General features: G+C 33.2%; 1 protein-coding gene across 3 annotated transcripts in view; it reads right to left on the bottom strand.

The window, feature by feature from the left end:
- LOC106868246 (zwei Ig domain protein zig-8) overlaps positions 1-12,500 on the bottom strand; it is a 363,647-nt gene that overhangs the window by 192,269 nt on the left and 158,878 nt on the right. For all 3 annotated transcript variants that reach the window (XM_089360695.1, XM_089360696.1, XM_052972069.2), the window contains exon 4: positions 8,798-9,008. In XM_089360695.1, the coding sequence (XP_089216821.1) occupies positions 8,798-9,008 (211 nt within the window). The remainder of the gene's footprint in view (positions 1-8,797; positions 9,009-12,500) is intronic.

Genomic DNA, 12,500 nt, shown 5'->3' with positions numbered 1-12,500 from the left:
AAACAGAAAAAGAGAAAGAAAAGGACTGAATCGCTTAAACAAAGAAAACTTTGATAAATGAATATTTTCAGCATTAAAAAAAAAACTCCAACAAAAGATGAAATAATCCTTGCTCATCCATTCTTGATTTACCTTCAGGAACAAATAGCAAAAGCATTATTTAAAAAACACGCACAAATATAGAATATCTGAAATAAAGCATTGTTGTTGTTGTTATCATAATTTTTATTATTATTATTATTATTATTATCATTATCATTATTATTATTATCATTATTATTGTTGTTGTTGTTGTAGTTGTGTCATTGAAAACTAAATTTACTTGTGCCATATTACTGGCACAAGTAAATTTGTTAACGTTTCACCAAGCCAGCCTTCCTTTGTTGAGACTGTAAATTTTCCCTGTATTTAAAAACACTCAAAAGGCTTTGTGCTGTAGAGTGTGGGTGAGTTGTGCGTGCATAAAACTAGAATTTTAGGTTCATATAATAGAAAACAAATAAATCATTGTAAATATAAGAAATTAACTGACTCCAAAAATAAAACAAATTAAATTTCAGCCAAAATACAAAGGTGTTTCATAAGGAATTGCAAAGGAAAATAATATTTTGGCCAACACCAACTAAACAGATAATTGGTACACACAGCCACATACAATCATATACACACACATACAAACAGGCAAAAGATTTGCATATACGCATTTACATGAATGCACATACATATGTATGAATGTAAGAATTGTGAAAATATCAGCATGTATGAGAAAAAAACACCTCCAAAAACACTAATCAAATATAACAAAATTAGTTCAATTTGAAAAAGAAGAAATATATCGTAGTAACAAGGAACCAGCTGTGTGTTTAGCCTCAGAAACATCATCAATCAAAGAATGTATAACAACAATCACAAGAAAATAGTGATGATAAGGTATACAAAATAATAAACAGAAATAATTGAAAAAAAAGAGGGTGGACATTATAAAAACAAAACAGAAAACAAGATGAAAGAAAAAGTAAAACAAAAACTATGAAGACAATATAATTAGAAACATATATTAATAATATTGTGTGTGTGTTTATGTACATATGTATGTATGTATGTATGTATGTATGTATGTATGTATGTATATACACACACATAAATACAGGGTGTGATGGGTAAATTGTCACCATTTTATATTCTTAATTTTGCGCATGTGCATTCTTTGTTTTTGTTGACTACACAATATAGTAGGGTCAGTTGGGCATCGTGTGTGAGAAAAACAGCAGTATGATGCAATTCACTTAACCAGAAATTTGGAAAAAAAATGCTGTACCGCTTGGTGTTCATACCAGAAGCTCCAATATGAACAAATGGTGAGCACACAGAATAACCATTGGCTTGCTGTTTCCCCAAAATATGTATTGAGAGTGATAAAAATCAAACATCCAGTCAACATCATGGTGTTTGGAGTGATCACTAGTGATGGCAACGTTTTGGCTCCATTCATCTTCTGACATGGCTTCAGGCTTATATTAAGTTCCTGGAGGAGGTAGTGCTGCCCTGGGTCAGGAGGGTGGCTGCTGGCAGACCCTATGTCTGCCAACAGGACTCTGCACCATGCCACACAAGCAGGAGAACCCAGTCATGGCTGTCAGACAATTTCTGTCACCACATCACCCCTAACAACTGGCCACCTAACTCCCCAAACTGCAACCCCCTTGATTATTATATGTGGGGCACAGTTGAGTGTGAGATCAACAAAACTCCTTGTAACACCAAAGATGAACTGAAGGCAAGGATTATGGCAGCATTTACCAACTTAAACAAGGAGACCATCCAGAAGAGTTGCAGGAGATTCTGAAGTCGTCTGGAAGCCGTGGTTGAAACCAATGACGGTTTTATTGAATAAATTTACTCTTTAGTATTTCAAGATATTTTTATGTAATTTTGGTAAATATATCTGTTAAAATGAGATGACAGTGTTATTTTCATTTCTGCTTAATTTAGACAATATATTCACTGCATCCCGTATATACAATTAAGATTCAGTTGAATTGAGTACTTAAATTGAGGCACCTCACTAGGTCGGAATAATATACACGCACAACAATATTAATAAAATATCAAACTTGGTACATAAGTACCAGCCGATTGACATCTGTACCTTTCTATTACTTATTTATATATATATATATATATATATATATATATATATATATATAAGAAGAGTGTTTATAATTATGAATATATCAATTATAATGGAAAGGGTGCAAAAACCCTTACATATTTAGAAATAGCAGCCAAAAACCACTATAAAGCTACTATTATCACTCATATTTTATCTCCTCACAATAAAGCTGTCTGCAAGCGACATGACATAAGATCCACAATCTAAAAATAAAAGGTTAATTCTCTATTGCAATTTCGAGGTTGGGAACTTATACCATATTACATATTGTATTATAGAATAACATATATAAACAATATAACAGTTCCATTCTTCTCACCAGGAGAATATTCCTATAGATACAAATTTATACAAAATCATAGCTTGGGGCTTACATGTATCCCAACTGGCAAGAATAATGTATCAACCTCTATCTACACATTCAAATTCTGAATTCCAGCTTTGACTGCTATTTCTAAAGATGTAAGGGTTTTTGCAACCCTCTCCATTATAATTCTGATTTATTCATAATCATAAACACTCTTGTTTTATGTAATTTATTATTACATGTTTGGCCATTGATATATTCATAAATAATTACTAATTGTTTATGATATATCCTTTGTAATGTATTTCTACATTCCTGTTTAAATATATATATAAGATGCACACACATATACCCAGGTACATATATGATAAAAATACATCAATATATATCTTTATAAATACATATACATATATTCACACAAAGACTTGAACATATATTTCCTTGTATATAAAATCATATACTATCATAAACATACTTATTTTATGTGTATGTATACATACATATGAATATTCAAATTCAAATATATATATCAAACCCATGCAGGAATATATCTATATATACACTTGTTAAACATTTATATATACACACTCAAACAAAGATAGTCAAATACATAACTATATGTAATATATATATCAAAATATATATATACATATACAAAAAGTGAGAAGAGAGATGTGTTTGTGTATGTATGTATATATATGTGTGTGTGTATTTATCTTTGTATTATATATGTGTGTGTGTGTGCATTGTGGCATTCAGCCTTTTGTTCAAACTAAGACGACTATAGTTTCATTGCCTTTTCAAAATGCTGACACTATCTGTCCTTTGCAACTCCTGATAAAAATGTCATGATTTTTTTAGTTATAAGGTAGGATTTGAAGCGAGGGTGCACAGTGCCATTTTCATCGATGAGTTCATGAACCTTGGTTCTTTTCCCTAAAACTATATATATATATATATATACATTTTATACTGTGAAACTTAATTTAATTTTGATTTTTAATAAATTGAATTTAATTGAGTTTTTACCTGTAAATTTGAATTTTTATCCCTAATATTATTATTATATATATATACACACATACGACAGGTTTCTTTTAGTTTCTGTCTATCAAATCCAATCACAAGGCTTTGGTCAGCCCGAGGCTATAGTGAAAGACACTTGCCTAAGGCGCCATGCAATGGGACTGAACCCAGAACCATGATAGTTGGATAGCAAGCTTCTTACCACACAGCCACAACTGCGTCTAATAGGCATGATTGTGCCAATATCATAAATTGTTAATAAATGCATCTTCCAGCAATTTTGACGATGAGTATTCCAGTTATTTGATGGATAGGACTTCTTACTCATTGAATCATGGTGTAAGTGGCTGAGTATTCCATAGATGTGTGTACCCTTAACATTATAACAAGGCCAGACCTTTCATTTGATGGAATTCCACTTCATTTGATGGAATTCCACATAGTTTCTGCTTATCTAATTTCATTCTCAACACTTCAGTTGAACAAAGACTATGCCACAAGATATCTATCCACGAAGCCGTGCAGTAAGTTTGAATCTGGTACCTCATAATTAGGAAGCAAATTTCTTAATCCTTCAATCTTCACACCTGCTCACACACACCTGAACCTCCCCCACACCTGCACACAAGTTTGTTCAAAAAGAAATTGAACTATTTCAAACAGTTTATCAACCATCTGGTGCAGCATACTTGCAACAGTAAAACTCTGCATAGGTGAAGCTGACCTCTAGTCTAATAATAACCACATGATGCCATGGCTATCAGTTATTGATCATTGATTTGCAAGGTCTAGAGTGATTGTATGTTTAATGCAGTTGGCAATTTGTTGCAACAGATTGAACAACAAAGAATTTGGAAGAACAATTAGCTTTCTGTGAAATTCGATTTCAAATAGCAAAAAAAAGCTTTTAAAGTTACTTTCCTTATGTTGCAACAGGTCTATGGGAAAGGTGTATGTGGTGTGTATGCAATGTCATTTGGATTGCCAATGTTTCAAATATAGAAGATCCACTGAAGACAATCCCAAATGTAGACGACCTTCTATGACAACAGTGAATAATCATATTTTGTGATCTGTGAAAATCATCTCTTGGCTGTCTTTGACATTTCCCAAAAAGTAAGCATCTGAAAAACTGTGCCCCATGATATGAAAAAAATTAAGGTGCACCCTATTGCTGCAAAATTTGTACCACATCTTTCGATATATGAACAAAAAAAAAAAAAAAAATGCCAAGTCATTGTCAGGATCTGTTTGATCAATTCAGTGTTGAGAATAACTTAATGAAAAGTATCATTACAGTTGAGGAAGTATAGATGTTCAACTGAAGCAAAAAAAAAAAAAAAAAGGCAGTTATCACAGTGGCCCAGATCATCATCACCATGAACAAAACAGCATGTTAGAGTTGCTCAAGTGTGAAAGTGATGTTATTTGTCATTTTCTGATTGGAAAGGAGTCATTCATCATGAGTTTGTTCTATATGGTCAGTTAATCAATAAAAATGTTTAGATGTCAGTGGTAATTGTAAGAGGCAGTGTGGAGGAATGAGTTTCACGCATGGACGAACAAAATCCAGATGCTGTACTACTACAAAGAGGCAACTTACACATCACTCCTTATCCAAGACATTTTAGCAAAGCTTGGGATGATTCTTTATTTCGCAGCCATATCTACTCTCTAGATTTGGTTTCTGCAGAATTTCAATTTTATTTATTTTTTTGAACATTGAAAGGTTACTGATTTCTGATAACAGAAAAGAACAAAGAAAGATTCATCATGAGAACTGCAACACATTAACTTGAAAATATGTTACAGCTGGTGTTGCAAAACTGGAAAAATAACAGATGGGACTATGGTGAAGGAGATAAGTCTAATTAAGTTGTATGCAAATCAATAAATTTGCATTTTAAAAATGTTTGTTTTCCTTTTGAAAAACTTCATATATATATATATATATATATATATATATATATATATATATATATATATATATATATATATAGTATGATGATGATGATGATGATGATCATCATCGTTTAACTTCCGCTTTCCATGCTAGCATGGGTTGGACGATTTGACAGGACTGGTGAAACCGGATGGTAACACCAGCCTCCAATCTGATTTGGCAGAGTTTCTACAGCTGGATGCCCTTCCTAACGCCAGAGAATGTAGTGAGTGCTTTTATGTGTCACCCGCACGAAGGCCAGTCAGGCAGTACTGGCAACGGCCACGCTCAAAATGGTATATTTTATGTGCCACTCGCACAATAGCCAGTCCAGGGGCACTGGCAACGATCTTGCTCGAAAATCCTTACACATGTCACGGGCACAAGTGCCAGAAAGGCGATGCTGGGCACAGGTGCTATCCCAATTTCGCTATTCGCTTGCCCCAATAAGTCTTCACAAGCTGAGTTTCGTGTCCAATGAAGGAGACGACGTTGGCACGGGTGCCAGTCGTCAAATTTAGTTCGATTTCACTTGCCTCAACAAGTCTTCGCAAGCGGAGTTTAGTATCCAATGTAGGAAAAGGTACGCATAAGTGGGCTGGCTACACCCCTGGCAGAGGCCTTGGATTTAGGTCTCACTTGGCTTGCTGGGTCTTCTCACGCACAGCATATTTCCAAAGGTCTCAGTCAGAAGTCATCGCCTCAGTGAGGCGCAATGTTCGAAGGTCTTGCCTCACCACCTCAGCCCAGGTCTTCCTGGGCCTACCTCTTAATGATCCAAGTATATAATAGAGATAAAACTGGGTTGTACTGGCAGGGGCCCTTAAAACTTCTGCTATGGAAAAGTATTTCATATATATATATATATATATATATATATATATATATATATATATATATATATATATATCCATATGTAGGAACAGACACACACTGTCACTGCCTCCCTCCTCCACACAGTTAGATATTGATGATCCACATACTGTTGATTCAGTGCCTATTCCATTCAAATGTCTATGAGTGAGAAATAAGAACCACTGATGTATCCTAGTCCTACTAACTGATAATGGTAATTTATAACCTCTAAGTGTACCCCCACCTCCACAACAATGGTAAATTGAATTAACAATATATGGTATCAACTTTTTAATCTTTTATGTCCAGTAATTTTAAATAATTCCTTTAAATATCTATTTATATTTCATATATAATTATAGTTATATAATTACTTAATGTTTTCCATAGTCTTGTTTTCTATGTATTATACTAAGCATACATTGATTATATTTCCAATATTGTATTTGTATACAATATCAATGCCTAGCATTGGTTAACTTGGACAACTGGCTAAAACAGATACTCTTCTTTGAGCCCTACTATACTAATTTCTACTGGTTATATGCATATTATGAAAAATGTCCACTTGTTTTTAACTCATTCTGCAAGCTAACTAATCCTATCCCTGCTGCAGCTGTCATGCCTGTAGATATGAATGATCTACATGTAATCTCAGACCATCTTTAGTCACCTCAAATGTCAATGAGTGAAGAGGCAAGGACCAGTAAACATCATAACTTCAAGATCTCACAAGTCATCTCTTTTAATTTTATCTTCACCTTCATTGCTGCTCATCTATCATCTTTATTATCACAAGTAAATGGCATGGACAATTTATGGTATTACCACTTTAATTTTTTAAGCACTACAATTTCAAATAAATGTATGTATCTATCTATCTACCTATCTATCTATATATACACACACACATATCTAACTATTTATCTATCTATCTATCTATCTATCTATCTATCTATCTATCTATCTATCTATCTATCTATCTATCTATCCTTCCTTTAAACGGGAAGGAAGAGCTATTTTCATCGTACTTGTGGCTATGGCGAAAGAATGTGTATGGTGGACGCGTCTGAAAGGTCTAGAGACAAAGACTTTCCTCTCTGGGCAATCTCTCATCAACTTCTTCAAGTATCACCTGAAGAGGAAGTTGAGAGTAGAAAGGGAAGTCTTGTCTAGTGAATGCTTCAAAAAAAAATGGGTGAATGTAGCAAGGATGGCACGTGTGAACGACGGAACCATCTTGAGCATAACCCTATGAACAAGAAAAAAAAAATAAAACAAAAAGGCAAAAGAGAGTCACTTACTGTTATAGTTTCTTCAATGAGAATATTGACCAAGGTTACCGTGGTCTTTTCCGTGGGCTTTTCCTTCCACGGCTAAACCTAAACTGTCCTCCCCTCTTTTTACACGAGAACATTACTGTGTGATACACGATCCCTATTGATCGGCCTTTCCTTTTCTTTTTTTTTTCGATCCCTTTTGATCGAACTGCCCCTTTTTCCCTTCCTACGATCCCTTTTGATCGACACCACCAATTTTTTTTTTTTTTTTTTTTTTTTCCTTCCTTCCCCCTCCCAAAAAGAAAAGCTCTACATTGTATTTGTCCCATCTTCGTTGAGCCCTGTGTGGCTAATAAAAGAAATGTATCTATCTATCTATCTATCTATCTGTGTTTCACTTGAATAAGCATCAATTGAATAAAATTTTATACTTAAAATCCATTTCACAATTGCCTTCATTTATATAGAACTTAAGTTATGTAAAAGTAGCCATTTTTAGTATATTTTAATTTTTTTAGTATATATACACTGCACATCACTATTGTGTGTTCTCAAATTTCTCATGACATCATATTTAAAATAATTATGTACACACAAACACATGTATGTATGTATGTATATATATATATCTATGTGTGTGTGTGCGTGTGTGTGTGTGTGTGTGTGTGTGTGTGTATATGTATATATATATATATCACATATTCATTATGATATATAATATACATATATCATGTATATGAATAAATTGTATATAGATATCTTTATCTTTATGTATATGAATGTGTATATGCATTGTACATATATACTGTGACAACCTCATATAGACTTTCATTAACAGTGGCTTAGTGAGCACATGTTTACTTAATAACACCATATTGTACATATATAATATACATATTTACATATATATATACACTTATTATACATAATAGTACATCTAGATCTGTAATATCTAAATTTTTAAAAAAAATTCTTATTCTGAAGGATATAACTGTATAAAAATGAATATTTTGTCACAATTGAAATAACAGCAATATATAAAAAAACAACAACAACAACAATAATAATAATAATAATAATGATGATGATGATGATAATAATAATGGTAATAACAATAATGTTAATAACAACAACAACAACAACAACAACAGTAACAATAATAATAATAGTTACAAATTTAAATGAAAATAAGTAGAATTGGAACATCTACTTACCTATAACATTTAAATATACATTAAACTTTTGTTTTTCTTTACTTGATATATGGCATTCATAGAGACCTGCATGTTTTGGCTGAACATTTTTTATTACAAGGTTCCATTCATTTTTTTCAATTTGGCGTTGAATAGAATAACTTTTATCACTGATAAATGTAAATGTTCCTACGGTGATTGGATGTCTACTTGATGTTTTCCGCCATACCACCTGGACAGAAAAGATAAAAAATGATGAAAAATTATAAAAAGATGGAAAATGAAGTGTTTTCTTTTTTTTTTTTAGCAGCAGGGGTGGGGGTGAAGCTCTAGGAAGGAAGGGATGGGCATAGTGATTGCACTTTGAGCATAACAAGGATGATGAGAAGAGGAGAGATTAGTGATACAAGAATACTTGAGGGGAGGTGGCATAGATGCAGCCAGTTCAAAGAAACAGAGGCCATTATAGTAACAGTAGAAAAGGCAAAGAGAGGTGAGAGCCAAAGATGGATTGTGTCCTTGAGTAACTTTATGTCAGTTAGTAGGATAACCCTTTCTGGATATAGACTATGATGTCTCTGTATAGCAGCACCATCCCAGAAATGAGAGCAATTCTCCAGTAAGGGCCATATCTGAACTTTACAGAGTATCGATAATTTTTGGGAGAGTTGAAGTGTCTTCTGGCCCCGAGGAGAAGAGCCAGTTGGTTTGTTATGTTATATGACCTCATGATATTCTGCTTCTTGCATATTTGGTTATGTTTGGACAAATCTTGGAAAAAAAGAGTTCTAGGTAAACCCCAAACAGGGTGATTGAGAATCACCAAGAAGAAATGGACAGGAAGTGAGATGGTAGAAAACCTGGAATTAGCTGATGACCAAGAATGATGAAGAGGGAAGGTTTTTGTCTCTTATTGGGTACCAATGAACTCTCTAGACTATGCTTTTTGATTGGTTGAATGCAGTATGAAGAAAAAGAAGAAAGCCCACTGCTCCACAAAAAAAAAAAAGACATTTCATAAATTTCTTTCAGATTGTAATTATTTTCCATTTATAAGAAATGTCTTGCTTCATAAAATTTTTAATTAATATATCTCAGGTTATGTCATGCTGATGATTTCCAAAAACAGAAATAGTGCTAAACATGATTACCATTGACTAAAAATTTAAGAAGTTTGTAATAAGTAAGTATACTTACTTATTTCATACTCAACATGGTGTAATTTATTTGTACGGTTGTGGTTTGGCTATGATGATGCTGTTTTTAATTTTTTTCTCCACACAGTGTACACTGAACTATTTAATCCCTATGTACTTCTATTTTTTTACAATGATTAAATGTGATTTAAGAGGGATTTGGTTGCTATTTTTAGCTCTTTGTGTTCCATCATAATGATGTCAGCAAACAAAGATTTACACATATTCAGCTTGGATTAAATGTAATGAAGGCAAAAAGCAAGGATTTTATCATGAGACAGAAATTAAAATTCTAAAAAGAATTGTTTTGTGGGAATTGAGAGAGAATGAAATTTCAACCACAGAAAATCTTAAGATGATTATTGAAATTCCATAATCAATCTGTATAACTACTCATACATCTCTAAATAATACTGAAAAGCAATGAAGTGATAAAAATAGAAGTGATCCACAAGAAATAGCAGCCAAATTTCCTTTAGATTGCACTATGTTCTTATATATAAAAAAAAGAAGGCCCAGAAAAGAAAAGACAAAACAAAACAAAACAAATAAAAGCAAGCAAAAAACAAAAACTAAAGAAGGATAAGATGGTTATGAGTGGAATATCTGTGGACATAAACTTTGCCAATGAGGTCTGACTTAGGGCTGAGCAACAGCACGAGTAGCAAAGATTTTAACTTCCTTATTATAAGAAGTCTGGTATGAAAAACGTCTATGAAGAAAACTTATTAGAGAGTATTTGGATTTGTGATTTGATTTATTGAGCTTAGAAAGATGACAATTTGTCCATTGTTCAATCAAAACAAGACAAATGTGACATGTCATTCTGATGAGAGAAGGATAAAACATAAAAGCCATAGGAATTATATTTACCAAAACAGCAAACTTTAAGAAATGTTATATTGTTGAATAAGAATTGAAATGCTGAGACAATTTTACATAAAGAACAAGAGAAATTTTAATGTTAATCAGAGATATTTCTTCAGAATCTTGTACAAATTTGGTTAATACTGAAAACTTTATCTAGTTTGAGTGGTTGCATTTAACTACTCAATGTGTGTCTCCATTTTTTTTTGTTTGTTTTTACAATGCTAGTCAGTAATTTAAAGAAATTTGCCTTTTATTTCTTGTAGGTCATTTAACCATGCAGAAACTTCCTCATTGAATAATGTAATATTTTCCTCACTGTCTAGAGTAGAGTCTCCCTCATTGTCTAGTGTAGAGTCTCCCTCACTATGTAAGGCAATTGGCTCCAGGCAAGAGCATCCAGCTGTAGAAACCATGCCAAACCAGACACTGGAACTTGACACAGTCTTCTAGCTCATCAGATCCTTTTCAGCTGGCTAAGCCATGACAGCTATAAATTATATACTAGACATACAAGACGAGGAGCAAGCTTTTCTACACAAGATGTAAGAAATAACAACCAATACCTTCCTATCACATCCTACTTCCTTAGAAAAGGGAAGGAGTTATTAGCTATAGTAGTTCTAAATAAACTAAGCCTTAAAAAAAATGGAACATCTTTCATTATAGGTCCTACTCTATTAAGGATGACCTGCGGTTAAATAGCCACAACAACAACTACAGAACTAACATATTGCAGTACATTTGTTACATGCATCGTACAGCAAGGTAACCACTTTATCATTGACAAAAGTAGTCGGAAGTTTATTCTCATTTTCAAACTTCTTTTTCTGTTTTAAGTCTGAAAGCTTATTTCCGAGAACTTCAAATGTATACATCTAGACTTTTGTTATTCTTCTATTCAATGGGAATGGCTTTTTGCCAATTATTTTTTAAAACTACATATGGTCTAGCAAACATTTTAGCAATTGATTTATTTTTCTTTTATATTTACCAACTGAAATGGAAATTTCTACACCTTGATCATCTAAGAGTTGTTTAGGAAGTCAACAAAGGTGACTCTACACAAGCAAATTTAAAAGCTTCTGAACTAACCAAGAAGTGGCCTTTGCTAGAGCCAATGAGAGAAACACTACACTAGGCATTGCGGAAACATCTACAAAAGTCAGGAAAGGGCTGCCACTAGAGCCAAAAAGAGAACCGCTGCTACATTAGACAATAATGGAAGCTCTACAGTAAACAATGATGGAGACTCTGTACTAGACAATGACCAAGTGTCTGCACTTGACAATCAAGGAGATTCTATACTTGACAGTGAGGAAGAAAGTGTACTTGACAATGAGGAAAACTTAACACTTGACATTGAAGAAGTCTCTGCATGAGAAAATTAGAGAGCCTCCACATGGGACAATGCTGAAGCCTCTACTCCTGATAATGATGGGGACTCTAGACTAGATAATGTGGGAGACTGTACATCTAACAACGAGGGAAACTTTATCCTTGACAATGAGACAACCTTTACTTTAAACAATGAGAGGATTCTAAACTAGACAATAAGAGAAACCTTTACACTAGACAATGAGGGAGATTTTGCATTAGGAAGACTTTCCTCTAAACAATGAGTGAGACTACACTTTTCAATGAGGGTACCTTTGCACTAA

This window comes from Octopus bimaculoides, chromosome 12, assembly GCF_046866305.1.
Source record: "Octopus bimaculoides isolate indiv1 chromosome 12, ASM4686630v1, whole genome shotgun sequence".
Lineage (NCBI taxonomy): Eukaryota > Metazoa > Mollusca > Cephalopoda > Octopoda > Octopodidae > Octopus > Octopus bimaculoides.
This window is presented reverse-complemented; position numbering and strand designations above follow the sequence as displayed.